Source organism: Cervus canadensis, chromosome 13 (genome assembly GCF_019320065.1).
Source record: "Cervus canadensis isolate Bull #8, Minnesota chromosome 13, ASM1932006v1, whole genome shotgun sequence".
NCBI classification, from domain to species: Eukaryota; Metazoa; Chordata; class Mammalia; order Artiodactyla; family Cervidae; genus Cervus; species Cervus canadensis.
This window is the reverse complement of record NC_057398.1, coordinates 37928723-37950312: the sequence shown is the minus strand read 5'-3', so window position 1 is coordinate 37950312 and position 21590 is coordinate 37928723. Positions and strand designations below refer to the sequence as shown.

General features: G+C 50.6%; 1 protein-coding gene across 4 annotated transcripts in view; it reads right to left on the bottom strand.

The window, feature by feature from the left end:
* TNFRSF8 (TNF receptor superfamily member 8) overlaps positions 1–20391 on the bottom strand; it is a 78550-nt gene extending 58159 nt beyond the window's left edge. For 2 of the 4 annotated variants that reach the window (XR_006272648.1, XM_043485815.1), the window contains exons 1-2: positions 19987–20390; positions 2247–2334 (exon numbers count right to left, since the gene is read on the bottom strand). Coding sequence is in view for 2 of the 4 variants with exons in the window: in XM_043485815.1 (XP_043341750.1) it covers positions 2247–2334; positions 19987–20049 (151 nt within the window). In the remaining 2 variants the exon portion in view is untranslated. Of the gene's footprint in view, positions 1–2246; positions 2335–16767; positions 16863–19986 lie in introns of those variants that run through there. The other 2 variants (XM_043485816.1, XM_043485817.1) reach the window with 2 other exon arrangements.
* Positions 20392–21590: the final 1199 nt, after the last annotated feature.

Genomic DNA, 21590 nt, shown 5'->3' with positions numbered 1-21590 from the left:
GGTCCAGTGCTATGGCCTGAACTATGTACTCCCCCAATCCATACCTTGAATCTCTAACCCCCCAATGTAGTGGGGTTGGCCAAAAAGGTCATTTGGGTTTTTCTGATGATGTTATGAAAAAACCCAAATGAACTTTTTGGCCAACCCAATATTTAGAGATAGGGGTTTTAGGAGGTAATGAAGGTTAAATGAGGTCAGAAGGGTGGGGCCCTGATCAGATATGATTGGTGGTCTTGTAAAAAGGGGAAGAGATCTCCCTCTCTCTCTCGCTCTCTCTCTCTCTCTCTGCCATGATATAGTATCTGTCTGCAAGCCAAGAAGAGATTTCTCACCAGAAACAAAACCAAACCCTGCTGGAACCTTGATCTTGGACTCAAGAACCTCCAGAACTATGAGAAAATAAGTCTGTTGTTAAGTCCCCAGTCTGCAGTATTTTCTTACGGCAGCCTGAGCAGACTGAGACAGATGGGTAGATGTATGTGGGATGGATGGCAGCAAAAATAGGAAGGGGGAGGATAGGAGGAAGGAGACAGAAGAGGAAGGGATGGACAGGTTAGTCAGTGGGTGAAAGGACAGCATGTACATGGGTGGGTGGCTGTGTGGGTGGCAGGCCATATGTGGCCCCTCATACGTGGCTATGTGGGTAAAGTCCCAAGCACTAAAAAGCAAGGGGCCCCACTTGTTAGGTATGTTCAAAAACAACACTGAACCATAAAATAAAGGCAAGAAAGTCCAATAGAGTTCTACTTTTTCTGCTACAATGACTTCTTACAATCATTTTTTATAAATAAAAAATATCAAATTCTTTCCCAAAACATTTCTCTCGGTCCTTGGGTGGCCTGGGTGCAGGCTGAGTCTGCCCTCTTGGTGCAGCAAGGAGCCTGCAGGGAACAGACTGAGCAGGGTTACTGCCAGCTCAGGGCACACAGCCTTGGTGATCTTGGGCACTGTGGCCTGTCACCATCCTCCAGACAGCAATGCTGGCCCCTCTACCTGTCCTGAAGACCCCTGCCCACCTCCTGTCCTGCTGTGGGCGGAGTGTAAGCCTGCTGTCCTCAGACTGTAGGCCCCTCTGCCCTCTGCTGACATAATAATGAATATCTTTCCTCCCCCATGAGTCCCTGTTCCCGAGGTCAGAGACCACAGCTGAACTTCATCTCATGACTCCACCCAGCTAAGGCCACTGGATGTGCTTTGGGACTTGTGATAACCACAGAGGATGGGGATGCCTTATGACCTTGTGACCTTTAGACTCATCTGCAGAGTGGGGCAAACAGGTTCATCTCTGTTCCGGAAGGATTTCCTGATGGTGCCTGTCATCTACCTTTGATGCCCATCACTGTGCCGGGGCCAGGGTGGTGGGTGGAGGCAAGCCCACTGAGCTCTGGGCAGGGAAATTTGTCCCTGAGAGAACTGTGGTCCTGGCAGCCCTGGACAAACGTGCTCCCAGAGCAGGATAGATGAGGCCTGCAAAGGGCTGGAAATGAGGGGTGGTCAGGGGGTGTTGATGGCCCAGGCTCTGGGGTTCACGGAACCCTGGGATCTGGCTGCAGTCAGCTCCCTCATTTTCTATCTCTGTGACCTTGGGCAACTTGCTTAACCTTGCAGCATCCCCAGCCTCATTTGCCAAAATGGCAACAATAAAGGATAATCATGAGGATCTGACAAGATGATGCAACACACGTGAGGCCCCAGACCAGTATATGTACAGTGAGTGTTTAATTGTTGTTGTTTAGTCGCGCAGTTGTGTCTGACTCTTTGCTACCCCCTGGACTGTAAGCTGCCAGGCTCCTCTGTCCATGGGATTTCCCAGGCAAGAATACTGGAGTGGGTAGCCATTTCCTTCTCCAGGGAATCTTCTTGACCCAGGGATACAGCCCACATCTCCTGCATTAGCAGGTGGATTCTTTACCACTGAGACACCAGGGAAGCCAGAACTAGCAATTAAGAGACCGCCTAGAGGAGGGCATGGCAAACCACTCCAGTATTCTTGCCTGGAGAATCCCATGGACAGAGGAAACTGGTGAGCGATAGTCCATCGGGTCCCCGAGTCGGACAACACTGAAGCAACTTAGCATGCACACAATCATTAAAAACAAAAGCTCACAAAGGGATGGCCTTCAGAAACCTACAATCAATGACAATGACGATGTTGACTCTGGTGGTTCCCACTTACCAGTCTCCCCAGACTGTTGTAACTTGAGGACAAAACTCCCCTCGTCCCCACCCCAGCAACCCCCACTCACCCTCACGGCAGCGGTGACAGCACTTCCCGGCAGCCTTGTCATAGTAGCGGCTGAGGTCTCCAAGACAGTCATTCTCAGGGGCTCGCCTCTGGAGCATGAAACACACTGGTAAGTCCAGGAAGGTCCCAGACCCCCACCCTCCCTCCTGCCCCTCAGGTCCCAGGAAGCCTGGTGTCCAGTTTCTGTCAAGACCAGGCCTGAGATGGAACCTCATGTTATAATAGTCAGGACAGAAATTCCTCGAAACTTTTGGTCTTCCCTGGAATGATGGAGGCCACCCCAACCTTCCATAACTCAGACCCCAAACCTTGAATTCTCCCATGACCCTCTACTCCAATGCTCACACCCAACCCATCAGCAAGTTCTCTCAGCCTCTTTGGACCAGTATCCCCCACCTCGTCCACCAGGTCTCAGTTCCCATCCCTTCTCCCGGAGAATAATTCACTTGCCTCCTACCTGGCCTCCAGCATGGGCCCAGCAATAAGAATCTCCGGTAAGAGCTTTTCTGGCGGCTCACTGGTAAAGAATCCTGCCTGCCAACGCAGCAGACGTGGGTTCAATCCCTGATCTGGGAAGATCCCACATACCTCAGAGCAACCAAGTCCATGTGCCATGACTATTGAGCCTGTGCTCTAGAGCCCGGGAGCCGCAATTACTGAGTCCACATGCCGCAACTATTGAAACCCATGTGCCCCTGAGTCCGTTCTCCGCGACAAAAGAAGCCACTGCAATGAGAACCCACACACTGCAACTAGAGAGTAGCCCCCTACTCACCACAACTAGAGGAAAGCCCGAGTAGCAACAAAGACCCAGCACAGCCAAAAATAAATTTTAAAATAAACATTTAAAAAATAAATTAAAAAAAAAAACAAAACAAAACATGTGCATGCATGCATGCTAAGTTGCTCCAATCATGTCTGACTCTGTGAGACCCTATGGACTGTAACCTGCCAGTCCTCTGTCCATGGGATTCTCCAGGCAACAATACTAGAGTGGGTTACCATGCTCTCCTCCAGGGAAATAAAAACATATATCCTTTCAAAAAATCATCTTTGGTAAACTTGCTTGTTGAAGTCTAACTCTCATGTAGAAAATCACACAGATCTCAAGTACATATGAATTTTTACAGCATAAACACATTCTGCCACCAGCTCCCAGATCCAGAAACAAGACACTAGTACCCAGAACCCCTTCCTGCCCCTTCCCACCACGGAAAGCCCCCTGCTACCTTGACTTCTACACCCAGAGACACATTATGTCTGCTTTTATACTTTACCTGGATAGAAACACACACACCCTGACAACTGGCTTCTTTAACTCAAAATTCTAATGTGGGAATCACCCACATTATTGCAAACAGTAACCATTCATTCAAGTTCACTGCCTTGCACTATTGCGTCCTATGGATATGCACAATTTGTCTATTCTACTCTTGAGGGACCTTTGGGTTGTTTCCACTTTTTGATCATTATGAATAACCCTGCTAGGAACTTTCTTATACCTATATTTTGGCTGCACATATGTACACAATGCTGCGTTGCTGTTTTTTAGTTTCTAAGTACTGTGCAAAAGTTTCTAACTTTTGCAATCGTATGGCTTAGAGCCCGCCAGGCTCTTCTGTTGGTGGGATTTCCCAGGCAAGAATACTGGAGTGGGTTGCCATTTTCCTCTCCAGGTTATCTTCCTGACTCAGGGATCAAACCCACATCTCCTACATTGCAGGCAGATTCTTTACCCCTGAGCCACAGGGGAAGCCCTGTGTACACATTACTGCTGAAGACATACCTAGGTATGGAATTGCTGGGTCATAAAGTATGTGTATGCTCAGTGTTGATTGATTCTCCATACAGTTTTCTAAATTGTACTAACTGACATTTCATGGCAGTGTGTGAGTGTTCCAATTGCTCCACATCCCTGTCAACACTTGGTATTGTCAGTTTGTAAATTTTTAGCCATTTGGGTGAGCTTACAGTGGTGTTTCATTGATCTTTTATTTGCATTTCTCTGATGAGTGGTGATGTTAGGTACTTTTCCACATGTTTATTAGCCATTTGAATTAGATTATCTGACTTTTCTTCCTGATGTGTAGGAGTTCTTTATATATTCTGGATACAAGTCCTTGTTGAATATATTTACTGCAAATATCTTCTCCTATCTTCTGTTTTGCCTTTCCACTTTCTTAAAGGAGTCTTGTGATGAATAGAATCCTCAGTTTCAATGAAGTACAATTTATCAATCTTTTCTTTTATTGTTAATGTCCTATGTAAGAAGTATTTGCCTGCCCAATGTATTTAAATATTCTTTTTTTAAAATAAAGGGTTAGAGTAGGTATTTTCTTAGTATTTGTTTGTTGGCTGTGTTGGGTCTTAGCTGCAGCATGTAGAGTCTTCAGTCTTTTCTGTAGCATGTGAGATCTTTAGTTGCTCCATGGGAATCTAGTTCCCCAACCAGGGATCGAACCTGGGCCCATTGCATTGGAAGCTCAGAGATTTTAACTACTGGACCACCAGGGAAGTCCCCATTTAGATATTCTTTTACATTGTCGTCTGGATGGTATTAACCTTTTCTGTTTGGGTTTCATTTTGCTGCATGGTGTGAAGTAGGGACCAAGATTTACTTTTTTCAGGAATACGCTTTTTTCTTTCTTTTTTTTTGGCCATACCACACGGCTTGCAGGATCTTAGTTCCCCAACCATGAATCAAACCCTGGCTAACAGCAATGAAAGCCCTGAGTCCTAACCACAGGACCACCAAGGAATTCTTAGGAATAGGCATTTTTCACAATGCTCTTCCACATGTTTCCAGGGCTCCTTGAAAGCTAAGCCCCTTCGTTAGGCAGTGTTCATGAAAGTTTGGGGGAATGAACATCATCCTTCTTGGTGAATGAGAGGGGAGCATGAATCAGGTTTCTGGGAAGACCCATAATGAAGAGCTCCAGGAAGGGAGCGTGGCAGGGAGGTGGGGGAGACAGGGAAGGAGGGAGCTGTGTCCCACCTCTTTATCTTCAGCATCCGAGCAGATGGAGGCTGGCAGACAGGAGGTGGCCACTCATGGGATGGATTAAGCGGGGGCTTTCTTGGTTTGGGGGAAGAAAGCAGAAACCATTGACCTGCCGGGAGAGGCCTGGCTGGCCCAAGGGGATTCCCTACTCTTCTCTCCACCCAAGGGTACAAAGAAATAATACGCGAACACTCTGCTATGGGCACAGAGCAGCAAGGAGGCAGTGTGGCTGGAAGGCGGACACAGGGAATGCCAGTTACATTCTCCTCTTCTTTATTTGCACATCTGAAGTGTCACCACATAAATTTGAAATAATAAACATAACCTACATTTGCAAACACCAGTCACACAGCACTTGTCTGTCTCATGTTACCCAAAGCCCAGGGCCTTGGGGGCATTCTGTGTGCCTACCTGTGCCCAGCCTTCTGCTCCAGCAGAATCTCATTCTTCTCAAGTAAACTGGGGGCACCAGGGAGACTCTCTAGGGGCCGAGACCTGCCAGGACAGCCCAAGCTTCTCTCAGACCCGCAGCATCTCACCGTGTGCGCTTGGAAGCCCATGGCTGTGGGGAGCTGCGGGCAGTGGGGAGCTGAGGATTCAGCCCTGCCAGGTCTGCTGAGCGTGAGGGAAATTCTGGGGCCCTGGTCTGGGTTTTCCCCTCCCGGCCTGCCTGCTCCTCTCACTGATAGCTATGGACTCAGGGGGACGTGGCCCTGCTCACTCTCCCCAGGGCCCAGGGGCATGGCGGAGGGGAGCACAAATGCTTATCCTTCATCTCCCGCCATCTCACCCTGGGTCAGTGGAGAGGGAGAGGTACAGAGGAGAGGGAATCCATGGTATTACCAGTCACTCCTCCCCAACCATGAGTCACACATCACCTCCTTTAGGCCACCCCCAGCACTTTGGGGGGCTTCCCTGGTGAATCAAATGGTAAAGAATCCACCTGCAGTGCAGGAGATCTGGGTTCGATCCCTGGGTTGGGAAGATCCCCTGGAGGAGAGCATGACAACCCACTCCAGTATTCTTGCCTGGAGAATCCCATGGACAGAGGAGCCTGGCAGGCTGCAGTCCATAGGGTTGCAAAAAGCTGAACACGACTGGAGCGACTTAGCATTAGCACGCACATGTGAATGTTGGCCCTAGTGGTAAAGAACCCGCCTGCCAGTGCAACAGGTATAAGAGACATGAGTCGGTCCCCGGGTTGGGAAGATCCCCTAGAGGAGGGCATGGCAACCCACTCCAGTTATTCTTGCCTGGGAAGTCCCACGGACAGAGGAGCTTGGTGGGTTGCGGTCTGTGGGGTCGCAAGAGTCAGACATGACTGAGGGACTACGCACGCACAGCCCTTCGGGGCCATATCACTACCCCACATTACAGATGAGGAAACTTCAGCTCAGAGACGTGCAGTTACTTGCCCAAAGTCACACAGCAACTAATCACAGACAGAAGATTTTGAGCTTCACTGTGTCCCCAGGTCTCTCCCCCTCTATGGGCCTCAGGCTGCCCATTTTGAAAACAAAAAAGGTCCAGGAACTTCCCTGGTGGTCCAGTGCTTAGGAATCCGCCTTGTGATACAGGGGACTCAGGTTTGATCCCTGGTCAGGGAACTAAGATCCCACATGCCCTGGGGTAACTAAGGCTGTGCCGCAACTAAAGAGAAGCCTGTGGGCTGCAACTAAGACACAACACGGCCAAAAATTAATTAACTTTTTTTTAAACAGCAGTAAATCTTAAAAACAACAAAAAAAAAAGGTCCAATGTGCTGAGAAGAACATCACATCACATCTGTGGTCTTTCTACCAAAAGTCCACAGTCTGAATCACATCATGAGACAAACCCAGACAAACATCAGACAGCTCAGCTCCCCCAAACTGAGGGATATTCTACAAACCTGCTGGCCTTAACTCTTTAAAATGCCAGTGTATGAAAGATGAGGAAGAACTGTGGAATGTTTCAGAAGAAAAAAAAAGAACATTAAAGAGACAAGAGAACTGAATGTAATGTCTGAATTGGATCCTGAATCAGGCTGGGAAGGGGGATGTTGCTGTAAAGAAGATTGAGATAACTGGTGGAATTTGAATATGGGCTTTTTATCTGATTTGTTCCATCGATGTTGAATTCCTGAAAATCTGTTTCTAAGAGATGTCTTTGTTGTAGAAGAAACATGCTGAAATATTTAAGCGTGAAGGATCAGAATGTCTGCAATTAACTAGCAAACAGAAAAAAATGATGACCATCATCATCATAATACATGTATACATAAAGAGAGACAAAACTAAAGCAATTGTACAAAACAGCAAGTGTAAATAATAGCACCTGCAGGGTTCTAAGTGCTCAGGAAGGAACGTGCATGCATGGGTACTCAGTCACTCAGTTGAGTCTGGCTCTTTGTGACCCCATGGGCTGTAGCCCTCCAGGCTCCTCTCTCCACAGGATTTTTCAGGCAAGAGTACTGAAGTGGGTTGCCACAGGGGATCCTCCCAACCCAGGGATCGAACCCAGATCTTCTGCATCAGCAGGCAGATCCTTTACCACTGAGCCATCTAGGAGGGCCCTCTTTCAACAAGGAAATCTGTGTAAATCCACAGTTTGCCACCAGGGGGTGCTATCTTCTCGCCATCCCCAGGGGTGGTGGGCTTTCAGCCAGGATTTCCAGCTGGAGCCGATCAGAGTCCCTTGAAGACAGCAGAGGACTTGGGGGCCTCTGTTCCCCATGTGGGGCTTATGCGGGAAGGCGCTGATCCCCTCAACCCCATGGAGGGGTGACCCCCACTCCTTCCAGCCCTTCCCAAAGACAGGTGGAGTCCAGGCTGCGGCATAGCTCAACCGTATCCCCTAGCCTTCACCCTAAACGTCCCCAGGCCCCTGTGGCTGGCCTTCTCTGGAAAAGATACTGGGGACTTTTTGTGCCTATGATGTCATGGCTTTACAAGCACCGAGAAAATGGGTCAGTGCAAGGTATACATGCTATTGCAGAAGAAACAACAGCACTGACAACCCAAGGGCCCTGTGAGACCCTATTATCACAGAAATCCATCTGTGAGAGGTGAAGAGCCTGCCCAGGCTCTGAGTCTAGTCAGCTGATTTGGCAACTCCAGGGCTACCCCAGAAACCCACCTTGTGCTGGAGGGCTGACGGGCGACAGGACACCCTCCAGGGCTGGCACTCCTGTGCAAGAGGCAGCCCCATCTTCCCAGGGTGTTCCTAGCCCAGAAACTAGAAAGGGGTGGAATCGAAGCCCCGAGCTTTGCCTTTGCAGAGCTGTCCTTGAGCCCCCCCCAAAGTTGGCCCTGTCTCATGCCCTAGACTCAGTCCTCACCCTCTGGCCCCATTCATTACCCCCCTCTGCCATCTCCCCATTGCCACAATGCCCCACCGTGTCGTCTTCCATCACCCACTCACTTGGGCCCTCCACCCATACCAGCTCCTGGCGTAGAGCACAGAACACAGCAGCCTGGTCATCTATGGCAGTCTCTGAATTCTGAGGGCCTGCCAGCTTCTGCTGGCCACAAGCCCAGACCCTGGATGGCCCATCGGCTCCTGCTGCCCCCCAGAGAAGGGGGGAGTGACAGCCAGGCCGTGCTCTGGGAGGGAAGAGGGAGTCAGAAAGGGGAGAGTGGGAGGGGGAAGCCCAAGGCCTGGGAGGGGGGCTTTTGGGTGGGGTTCCCCAGCAGGTTTGAGGCAGGGCAAGATGTCCACAGAGTGATGAGCTGTGTAACCAGAGTCGTGTGGCTCAGGTTCAGTGGCATCAAGATACAGATAAGAGTGGCTTGAAACCTTCCCATTTCTAGATCTATTTTCAGGTTGGTTTGGTTTCCCTACAAAACCTGGTAAAATTCACTTTCAGAAAGCCCCACCTGGTCACAGCTGCAGAAACAAGAGGCAGGCCACACCTGTAGGATCCGAGAGTCCACAGCTGGGTGGCAGGCAGGAGGGGTGGGAGGTGGAGGAATCAGATCAGATGCAAAATACCCACAGGGCCGGAGCAGGGCAGAGCTGGGAGGTGTACCCCACCCCCACCCCGGGGCTCGCCACCGCTGTTACTCAAAGTGAGGTGCCTGACCCCAGCAGCATTGGCACCATTTGGGAATTTGCTTGAAATGCAGAATCCGAGGCCTCACCTAGACCTACCATCTATCCCATTTTACAGATGGGGAAACTGAGGCACAGAGTGGTTAAGAACCTTGCCTCAAGTCACACAGCTTAGCAGTATTAGAGCCAGAATTTGGCCATCTGGCACAGGCTCTTATCCACCAGGTTCTGCATCCCGAGTCCTGTTTGTTTAACCTCCAGCTCTACCCTTAGTCCCCCAGCTCTTCCTCACCTCCTCCCCATCTGGACTTGTGAATGGCAGACCAGGGTCTCCTTACATCAACCCCATCCCTCATCCCCCACTCATAGTGCAGAGGCCGGAGCGATGTTTTCAAAACACAGATCTGGTCTTCTCCCTTATACCCTGTTGAAGATGAGTAGATAGCTTCCAACTAAACTGTGGATAAAGCCCAAAGTCCTGACAGGGGCCCAAGAGACGCTGCTGGACCAGCCCTGGCCATCTGGCCGTGCACGCCCTTCCTCCCTCCATCTTTCCAGCAGCCTTGTACATGTTGTTCCCCTGGGTGCCCCACCCCCCAGTCCAGCACACTTCAACTCTTCCTTCAGATTTCACGCCTGCATGCCTCTTCCCAGAGGACCCCGTCCCTGATCACCCACATCCAGGCCAGGTCTCGGCAGGCTAGAACAAGATGTGGCAAGTTTGTGTCCTTGCTAGAGGCTCTAGGGGAGAATCCATTTCCTTATGTTAATAGTTAAGACTGAGGGCCCAAGATTCCTCTGGTGGTTCAGTGGTTGAGAATCTGCCTTGCAATGCAGGGGAAGTGGGTTTGATCCCTGGTTGGGAAACTAAGATCCCATATGCTGTTGAGCTATTACACCCATGTGCCACAACTAGAGAGCCTGTGCGCCACAGCTAAAGGTCCTGCATGATGCAACAAAGATGCAGAATGCTAAAACTAAGACCTAACTCAGCCAAATAAATTAAAAAAAATTTTTAAAGACTGAGGACTTGTCTCTTTGCACACTTTCAACTAAGGTTGTTCTCAGCCTCTAAAGGCTGCTGCATTCCTTGGCTTATGGCCCTCTTCCTATATCTGCAAAGTGCACAATGCTAGGTCAAGTCCTTCTCCTGTAATATACACCTCTTCTTCTGTGTCATCTCTCTCTAATGCAGCCAGGAAAGTTCCTCTGCTTTTAAGGATTCATGTGAGGACACTGGGCCCACCTGGAAAATCCCCATCTCAAGGTCTATACCCTTAATCACATCTCCAAAGTTCTCTTTGCCATCTGTTAATCTCTCAGTCGTGTCTGACTCTTTGTGACCCCAAGAACTGTACCTGCCAGGCTCCTCTGTCCATGGAATTCTCCAGGCAAAAATACTGGAGTGGGTTGCCATCCCCTCCTTCAGGGGATTTTCCTGACCCAGGGGTTGAACGCGGGTGTCTTGCCATATAAGGTTCCAGGGATTAGGTTACAGATGTTCTGACCATAGCCCTGCTCATAAGTAACCACTAGGATATTCTGCCAAAAGGTTGAGCTTTGTAAGTCTACTAGTCCTGGGGGTGAAGAGCCGACTCCTCATTGAGAAAGACCCTGATAATGGGAAATATTGAAGGCAAAAGGAGAAAGGGACGGCAGAGGATGAGATGGTTAGATAGCACCACTGACTCAATGGACATGAGTTTGAGCAAACTCCAGGAGATAGTGAAGGACAGGGGAGCCTGGTGTGCTGCAGTCCATAGGGTCACAAAGAGTCAGACACAACTTAGTGACGAAAAAGCAATAATCCTGGGGGCCCTAAACCCTTCCCTCTACCCTGAAGGTTCACATGAGGTCCAGACCAAGAGACCATGTGAAACTGCAGTCATCCTCCTCCTGGACCTCAAACACACCCACGGCCCACAGTCTAGCTCCGCTCTGGCCCTGGCCGTATTCCTCACAGCTGTCACATCTAAGAACAAGATCCGGTTCCTACCTCTGGTCTCCAAGGAGCTGAGGGGGAGTGTGTACGACTCCATGCATCCTGGCCCCATACTGCACTGGGAGTGTGGCGTTGTGGTCACTGGACAATCAAGGAAGTCCCCACGATGACTTTTTGGAAGAGGAGAACTTCCATTTTTTAGTTTTGGGTTTTGCTTTTTTTTAAAGATTCTTGAAAGGCAGGCATCCTAAGTAAAAGGCTCCACAGAAGCAAAAGTACTGAGGCTGGAAGGAGCAGAGCTGTGGGGCACTCAGTGATTTGATGGGCTGGACAGTGGAAGCAGAAGGACGGGAGGCCCGGGACTCAGGGCCAGATATCTGCACTGAACTCTTCATTTCCCACGCTGCGTTCCAGCAAATGCTGGTTCCACAGGATGTCCACAGGGGACAAGAAAAATCAAAACCAAAATGCAGAGAATCACTGCATCCCATTTGAGATGTTTCTCCAAGCCTTTTATCTCCTTACTTGCTTTCTGATTCTCCAAGGAAAGGTTAGGAACGGAGGTGGGGAGAGATGGGCGCAGAGAGACAAACTTTTTCCCAAACTCAGCTGGCTATAGAACCCTGGCCTCATGGGACAACTAGTCTCTGGAAGTGACTTTGGGAAATGTGGCCTTGGGGCAATAGGGAGCCACTAAAGGTTGCAGAGCAGCTAATATGCAAGGGGATGGACAGGGCAGAGGTGAGTAACATAACCAAGATCTGGCCTGGAGTCCCAATTCTGCAATGTCTTACTCTTCACTTCCTATTGATGCTCCTCCTGCCCAAGTGAAACCCCAGGCCAGCCAGATGAGCCTGTTGTTCAGATGGGCGCCTTCATGAAAGTTCTGGGGCTGCAGCAAGTGTCTGAAATGCACACTTGGCTATACATAAGAGATGATAAGATCCACCTCAGCCCTGGAATAACAGTCCCCAGAAGCACCAGCCACCATGGGACACCAGAAGTGCCAAGGAAACTTTGATGGTGTTAATGAGGAAAGATGTGTGTGGGGGGATGGTCAGTGATGGGGTACTTTGGCTTTCTTCCCCTTCTTGGAGGTGCCTGGAATGCCACCCCCTACCCTGGCATCAGCCTACCTGCCTAGAAGGGGCCAGCAGGTTTCCTTGACCTTCTGCATCCTACTAGCTTACATGTGGGGGAGGCTGGTCCCAGCCCCCACTGACTGCTAGGACAGAGAGAACCCTTGGCCCCCCTGTCCTGACTCAGTAGTAGAGAGAGCACATGTTCTGGATGGAAAGTGAAGGTTTGGTTTAGGGGTTTCATGGACCTGCAGGATTGGAACCATCTCAGGGGACCATGCCCTCCCCCGAACCACATAGGGTTTGCAGCAGGTAGTGAAATGAGGCCATGGATGATGTCTTTGAGAGTCCTCAGCCCCCAGGGGTTCAGAGCCCCCCACATGAAACCTGTTGATGGAGTTTCAAAAGCAAGCCCCGGGCCCACCCCAACACCCATGCTGCCATGCCATTTGACCCAGATGTTGGCGAAGACGTTGGCATCATCCATGGGGCAAAGCCTGTTGTCCCAGACTCTGCAGTCTGGCCACCTCTACCCTCCCTCCAAAAGCTCTTCCCCATCAGTCCAGGTGGAGGTGAGGACAGGCCCCTGTGGGTTCTCACAGGCCTGGACAGTTCTTCACACAGTTCTGATGGCATTCCCCCACCCCATGTCCCACTTCCCGTGCTGCCGCCCTGGAGGGCAGGGACTGTAACTGGTTCGCCTTCATCCTGCATCCATGATGCCTAGCATACAACAGGCACTTAATAACGGCTTACCTCTCACAAGGCCTCACCACATGAAGCTGCTCTCAGCACCTCTCCTCTACTATCCCATATAATCTTCCAACAGTCTTACAAAACAGCTACTATGATCAGCCCCATTCTATAGATAGGGAAGTTGAGGCCCAGATGAGTGACTTACCCTGGGCAAGCATCACGTGGTAAGTGTCAGAAGTAGAATATAAACTTGGCAGGCTGCCCCTTAGCCATGATGCTCTGTGTGTGTGTCTGTAGTCACTCAGTCATGTCTGACTCTTTGTGACCCCATGGACTGTAGCCCTCCAGGCTCTTCTGTCCATGGGATTTTCCAGGCAAGAACACTGGAGTGGGTTGCCATTTCCTTTTCCAGGGGATCTTCCTGACCCAGGGATCAAACATGCATCTCCTGGGTCTCCTGCATTTCAGGTGGACTGTTTACCCACTGAGCCATCAGGGAAGCCCAAACATGATGCTCTATTGTCTCCCAAAAAAGACTTGACAGGTTAGGAGTTTGAGTAAAATAGGTGAAGGGGATTAAAAAGTACAAACTTCCAGTTATAAAATTAATAAGCCACGTGGATGTAATGTACAGCATAGGAAATATATTGTCAATATATGTCAATAATACTATAATATTGGTGACAGATGGTTACTAGACATTGTGATGCTTGATTCATAAAGTATATAAATGTCAAATCACTATGTTGTATGAAGTGAAGTGAAAGTTGCTCAGTCGTGTCCAACTCTTTGCAACCCCAAGGACTAACCAGTCCATGAAATTCTCCAGGCATGAACACTGGAGTAGGTAGCTTTCCCTTCTCCAGGGGATCTTTCCAACCCAGAGATCAAACCCAGGTCTCCCGCGTTGCAGGCAGATTGTTTACCAGCTGAGCCACAGGGGAAGCCCAAGGATACTGGAGTGGGTAACCTATCCCTTCTCCAGCGGATCTTCCTGACCCAGGAATTGAACCAGGGTCTCCTGCATTACAGGTGCATTCTTTACCAACTGAGTTATCAGGGAAGCTGTCGCTATGTTATATACCTGGAACTAATAAAATACAGCATGCCAACTATATTTCAATTTTTAAAAAGACAACATGAAGTACACAGTAGGTGAATAGTGATCTTCAAAAATGTCCATGTCCTACACAAACAACTTAAATGTCCATCACTTCCACTGCAGGAGGTGCCAAGTTTGATCCCTGGTTAGAGAACTAAGATTCCAGATGCCACACAGAGCAGTCAAAACAATAAAGCGTAACCAAGATGAATGGGCTTCCCTGGTAGCTCAGATAGTAAAGAATCTGCCTGCCCTACAAGAGACCTGGGTTGAATCCCTGGGTGGGAAAGATCCCCTGGAGGAGGAAATGGCAATCCACTCCAGTATTCTTGCCTGAAGAATCCCATGGACAGAGTAGCCTGGCAGACTACAGTCCATAGGAGTCACAAAAGAGTCAGACATGACTGAGCAGCTAACAAGACAAATGGAAGATCCTACCTTTGGGTTGGGGTGAACCAACAGGGTAACATAGTGGCCCCCAAAAGATGTGGGGTCTTAGCCCACATCAGTAGCGAAGCAGGGTGGCTCCATGGAGGGCGGGCTGACACTCCCAGGCTCCCCCGAGCCCAGGCAACACCAGGAACTGTGATGTCGTCTCTGGTGCCAGAACCCACATCAGGGGCCTGAGTTCTGCAGAGAGCTCCTGATTCCAACCCTCAGCCCCCACTTGACGCTCAGATGTGGGCAAAACAGAACTCTTGCTTTTCTCCAAAACACTCTTCTGTCCCATGTCCAGTTTTCCCACCTCCATAAACGATACCACCACTCGACCAGGTATGGAACCCGCAAATCTGGAGAGAAACCCCCCCCCATTCCCATCTTGCCCTCTGCACTCACACCCAATCCATCTGTGGGTCCTATGGATTCTAGCTCCAAAGTACATTTCTGTTTTCACATTCCACTCATCCCTCCCCTGGACCACAGCAACAGCCTGGCTCCCGCTCTACCCCCAGCAGAATGAAGGAACTTTAAAATGCGTGCAATGTCATTCCTCCACCCCACAAAACCCTCCAGCCACAGACAGAGGTGTGTGTTATCCCCTACTTCCCCACCACCCTCCCACGCTATCCCTTGCCACACACGTGGCCTCCTTCCTGTTCCTCCAACTTTCACTCCTGTATGTGTCCCCACCTCCTAGGGAGAGACTGGCCTGTTTTCCCCACCGGGGGTGACTGCCCTTCTCACCCTCAAAGGTTAGAATTCTCTCCACTGCAAGGGGTACTGTCTGGTCACTGTCTGTCAGTCTGGTGGAATGTTAGTTCCATGAGGCAGAGACCTGCGGAGCTGACCCGGAGGCACCTGCAGCATCCAGAACACTCCCTGGCATACAGTTGATCAGTCGCTAAGCCGTGTCCGACTCTTTGTGACCCCACGGGCTGCAGCACGCCAGGCTTCCCTGTCCTTCACTGTCTCCCGGAGCTTGCTCAGATTCATGTCCATTGAGTTGGTGATGCTATCTAACCAATCTATCCTCTGCTGCCCCCTTCTCCTTTTGCCTTCAGTCTTTCCCAGCATCAGGTTCTCTTCCAGTGAATCAGCTCTTCGCATCAGGTGACCAAATTACTGGAGCTTCAGCATCAGTCCTTTCAATGAATATTCAGGGTCGATTTCTTTTAGGATTGACTATAAATATTAGTGGGATGGAAGAATTGCTAAAAGCGGGCTTGGGGCCCATACCATGTGAGAAATACACGTTGGAGGCCCTGGGTGTAATGACTGACCAGGAGACCTCAGAGGCCAGGGTCATAGTCTTCATCTCACTGGAAGAAATTTCTGAGAAATGTGGACACATCTTGGTTACATAGCCTCAGCATCCAGAACCAGGATCGATGGGCAAACACTTCAAAGAGATAGACTTCAGCTTATCCTAGAGAACTTCTTGATGCCAAAGTGACCCAGGATGGCATAAGTTGCCTGGGGAGGAAGGAAGGGAGCACCCTGTCCCCGGAGGCCTACAAGAAGCTGAGTGATTACTGGGAACAGCCTGGGACAAAAGCCCTGGAGCCAGGCCTGGCACCGAGCAGCTGCTTCTTTAAGAGTTTTTTGAATGAGTGAATACTTGGATGGGCCTGAAGAGTTAGGCACTTATTGGGTAATTGGACTGATTGGCATATTAAAGACCCTCTCCACCAGCAAGGCCACCGAGAATGCCTAGGTTCTCCCCTAGGCAGCAAAGACTCTAGAATGAAGTGCTCCTCCCCTCATCCCAACAGCCCCTGGCAGGAAGGGGAAGAGAGCGAAGCTGGAGGACCAGCTTTGCCTGGAGCTGCCTTTTTGGACCATCTGTCCATAGCGTCTGGGGCTCTGGTCCTACTTTGACTTGACCAGTCTTGAGACTGTGGGCAAGATCCTCTCCTGCCTCTGAGCCTCCACATCCTTGTTTGGAAAATGGGGACTATGGTCCCAGACAAGCCACCAACAGGGTCAGGGCACCATGGACCCAAGAAGACTACATGCGGTCCAAGCTGGACTTAACTAACCAACCATGAAAGGACCCTCAAGCCTCCCGGGGCTCCCCAGACTCAGACATCCCTCAGCTTCATTTCCTTCTAATAATGTTCCTTGAAGTGAAGGGAGGGTTGAGGAATGTGTGTACAAGCCTAAGCATGAATCACAACTCAAGAAACGAGGCGAGGTCAGATATGAGTGGGAGCAGAAGCAGAAACTTACAGTAAACGCTCCCCTTCTCCCAGCACTGACGGCTCTCAAGCTGAGTAAAGCTCCCCCACCATCTCCTGTCGGCCCAGGCCTCCTTCTGAGGAAGACCAGCCGGCATCTCCTTCCACCTCTTCACATCAGGGGCCCCCTCTCCGGCTCCCCTCCTCCTGGTAGAGAGTGGACTTCTGCCCCCCAGGCAGAGCTGGTGCAGCCTTTGCCAAGACAAAACCAGAAAGTCTGTCCTGCACCCCTCCTGCTGGTACATCCGGGTCAGCACCCCCTCTATGGAGTCCGAGCTGAACTCTGGAAACCCCGATGGGAGGCGTGAGAACCTGCCTCAGCAGGATGGCTAAGTCAGCGCAGAGGTCCGAAGGAGCTGGAACGGTGAGGTGCGGGTCTGGGAGGGAGGCTGGCTGTAGCCTCAGCGCTGGCCTGGAGGAGGACCGGGGAGGCAAAGTTCCTGAAAAGGCCTTCGGCCTCCCTGCCCCCCGCCCCTCCTCTCCTGGGGCCTGGATGAAAGGATAGGGAAATTGGGGAGGCTTTTTGGGTAGTGAATTTTACTCTCACCAGAATAATCCTGGATCGCATTACAAAATCGCATGTGGGGAGACCTTAGGGTGAAGCATCAGAGGCTAAATCTTTTTCTCAGAAGGTGACACACAGCAAGAAAGCCTTCTTGCCTCAGAGATCTGACCACAAAATGATGGGGTCTCATAAAACCAGAGGGCGAAGAAAAAAAGGACTTTAAGGTTCAAGCCCTGATTCAAGCCCTTTTTAATAATGAGCTTTCCAAGTTTTTATTGGGGCAATAGAGGTGGAAGAAGGCTAGAAAGTGGGGGGAGTACTGAGATGGGCAGGCAGCCCTGCCCCCACGGGCACCCCACATCCTGCCCAGAAATGACCCATGTCTGAGCACCCGACAGACCAGGGACGCTCAGCCTCCTGGGTCGGTGGGAAATGCAGATGAACACAGCAAGGATATGGCCCTCTTCACCGGTCACACTGACAGAAATAAAAACTCTGATAAGATCAAAAGTCGGTTGGGATGTGGGGAAGTCACTACTCTACTCTCAAACCCTGCTGGTGGGAGAGCAAAGTGTCTAGTCACCCTGGGAGGCAATTCTGTGGCGTCTTTTCATTTGAATGCATTTTCACCCTGCGCCTCAATACACTCTTCTCAGCTTCTTCTCTGAGTAAGAAACATGCACGTTTCCCCAAAGCATCCACATGGGGCTGTATGTTGCAACAGCAAGCAAACAAACAAAAAACAATGATGGAAACCTTACTACCCATCCATCAGGGACACACATTAATAAACTATGGAACCCCCTACCCTTTTGGTAGAATACTAGATGTCATTTTGAAAGATAAGTGGAGGATCTGTAAGTATTCACATGGAAAGCTCTCCAAGATACACTGCAGACATGGTAAAAGCCAAATGAAGAAAGAGCAAAATGTTCCATATGGTATAGTATATGGGAAACCTAATATTTTTTATAAAATAGACATAATGGGGACATGCATTTATAAAGTTCTAGTGGCACTAGTTGTAAAGAACTCACCTGGCAATGCAGGAGACCTAAGAGACTTGGGTTCAATCCCTGGGTCGGGAAGATCCCCTGGAGGAAGGCATGGCAACCCATTCCAGTATTGAGTGGATTCTCTTACCTAGAGAATCCTATGGACAGAGGAGCCTGGCCAGCTACAGTCCATGGAGTCACAAAGAGTTGGACATGACCAAAGTGACTTGGCATGCATACACAGCTCGCAGAGGAAACACCAAAACCAAAATGGTGGCTACAACTTCAAAGGAATCAGGATAAGGAGATGCCCAATAATTCAGCTTTATCTGTAAGATTTTCCCTTCATGGATCACAGCCTTGTCATGGCTTGTGCAACTCAGTGAAGCTATGAGCCAGGCCTTGTAGGGCTACCGAAGATGGACGGGTCAGAGGGAAGAGTTCTGACAAGACACAGTCCACTGGAGGAGAAAATGCAAACCACTCCAGGATTCTTGCCAAGAGTACCCCATAAACAGTGTGCTTTTTTTTTGCATTGAGGATATATTCATTTATCCCTTGTGTAAATACCTGTTATTTTTTAATTTAAAGGGTGATTTCACTTTATAGAAAGGAGAGACATGAGTGCCAGCCACAAATTGCTGGAAACCTCCCCCAGCCCTTCTCACAGTCCTCCCTTCCCTTTATCCCCGCCAAGACCTTAACTCCCCAGACTTTCACCCTCTCCCAGGTCATCAGCAGAGGGCTTAGCGGGCTGGGAGGGGGTTCTCTAGCCACTCCATATCCCTCCTCCTGTAGGATTAAAGTGGGGGCTCGCCCCTCCCCCAACACACTGTTGTTGCTTCTACCTCTGCCCTCTGTACCAATATACAGCATACACTCACCAACACCTACTGTGTTCTAGGCAGAAGTCCACTAGGACTTCTGTCTCATCTTCAGACCCTGCTCTCAGTGCTTAGGCGGCAGACCACGTCTGATTAATCTGAGCTCTCCCCCACCTCGTGCCTCTCTGGGTGCTGGCCACTGGTAAGGGCTCAATTTTCCTAAAGCAGTCCCCAAATTCAGTACTGGGGCTTCACACAACAGACAGCTGCTCCACCACTGACCTTTTTCCAGGGATGGACACCCACCACATACTCCAGAGCGAGAAATCCACGTGAGTTGGTTGGCTGGACAAGGGCAGGGAAAGCTGATCTGGCTGGTCTGACCCCCTCACCCTGCTCCTCACCCACACCCAACTCTCCCTCCCTTTCTAGACCCATAAAGAGACTGAATACCAACCTCTTCTGGTCAAAGGAGACCCCCACCTGTCCTGCCCAGACCCGCACAGATCTCACTTGATCTACCCAGGACCCCACTCACAAACAACCCATCTCCTGCAGGCAGTCTCCTCTGCTCATTTATATTAAATGAATGAATGAATGAATCATCCTAGCACCCTGGGAGGGTGGGAGAAAACGCCCCCACTAGCCTGTCAGCCAACCGCCCACCTATAAACACTTGCAGATTCGGGACCCCCCAACCCCCACCCCCGCCCCCGATTATCACCTGTGGCTCTTCACCCCGCCTGGTCAGGGAATGAGGTGTGGCGCGCCCCTGTTCTCCCCTTCGTCCCACCAGCCCTACACTGTCCGGACTCAGGGCAGCGATGGCAAGAAAGGGGCTCCGGGTCGCTCGTTGGCGCCTCCCCAGGATCCTGTCACCCCCTTACCTGCGGGAAGGCTCGGAGCGCCCCCAGGAGCAACAGACCAAGCACAGCACGGAGGGCGCGCATCCCGGGGCCGGGGCGGAGGACTGGGCTCGCAGCCCGCGCCCACCAGCTCAGCCTGGGTAGCGCGCTGCACCCACGTGTGGTGCCCGAGACCAGCAGCCGCGCAAGCGCGGGCGGACCTCGCAGACCCTCGGCGCACCTCGCAGGCCCCAACCGCACGCTGCGAAGTCACTTCAAAAGAGGACGCTCCTTCTCCGAAGTTTCAGCCTTAACCTTTCCCTTCCACCACTACCCGAGGAGCACTAGGTACCCAGTTCCTGTTTCCAGGAACGCAGCTACTTAGCGGTCAAGACAAATGGGAGAACACACGTGCAGAGATGACTCAGGGAAGCCACACTCGCCTTTTGCTGTTTGAATGGCCCGCCCCGGATTTGACAGAACCGGGGCGTCCTGCTGCTTCAGGGTGGGGGGTGTTGCCCAGCCCAGCTGGGCTGAGGGGCGGGGAGAGCGGCTCCCGCCCTTAGCTGGGCGGTGGGGGCAGGGACTCCGGAGATTGGGAGGCTCCAGTGGGTCTCAACCGTCCCACCCCAACCCAAAGAAGGGCGAAACCCGAGTAGGCTTCTGCTCTGGACACTCTAATTAACCCAAACCTTCTCTCCTGACCTGGGGATTCTTTGGAAAGGAGCACTGGAAGCTGCAGAGAAAGCCACCGTTACCCGTTCACCACCATTCATAAATGTTCCCTGGGAAACGAATCAGTAAAAGGATGGATGGGCGGATGCGTGGGTAGGAGGATGGGTGGATGAGTGGCTGAGTGGGAGGGTGGGTTGTGGGCGTATAGGTGGCTATTTAGACAGACTGACGGTTGGAGGGACTGATGGAGAAAAGAATAGATATTCAGTTATCAAACCACAGGTGTTTCCCTGCCCCCTGAGAGTTTTCTGCCTAGAGGAGGAGCCTAGCACTCTTCCCTAAGAGAAAGACATTGTGCAAACCTCATTCGAATTAAGTTCTCATTTGCAGCAGTTGATTTTCCCTTCCAGGGCTTCTCCATCCCATGGATTCTCCGCTACTTTCATTCTTTGTCCTGTACATATTGGTTGCACATCCACTGGGCAGGTTGTAGGACAAAGGTCCATTTGCTTGTCTTTGTGTTTGTTTGTTTATTGTTTGTTTTTTTTCAGAAATGGAAACCAAAGCTCAGCAACAGTCATCTGGTCCTTGGTGCTCTGATTAAAGATGGCCAGTTGTTTTCCTTGAGCCCAGAATGCCTCAGGATTCTGTATCTTGGTCTGTGCTGCAAGGCATAAGGCCCCGTCTTCCAGAAATACCTCCATCTCCTTGGCCCACCAACAGTCATCTGCCATCAGGACTCTCCCAACAAAGTCCCCACAACCCTCCTTGAACTCCTGGATTCCCCTTTAAAAATGCTTATACTGTGCACTCTCCCTGGAGACCCACTTCTAGGCTCTCCCCAGATACACTGGGACCAGTGTCCTGGGATGTTTGAGCTGGGATTGTGTTAAACAATTAAGTAAGAAATTATGGAAGTGACCCCCCGACATTCACAGAACCAGGCAGGTACAGGAGCAACCCAGGATGCC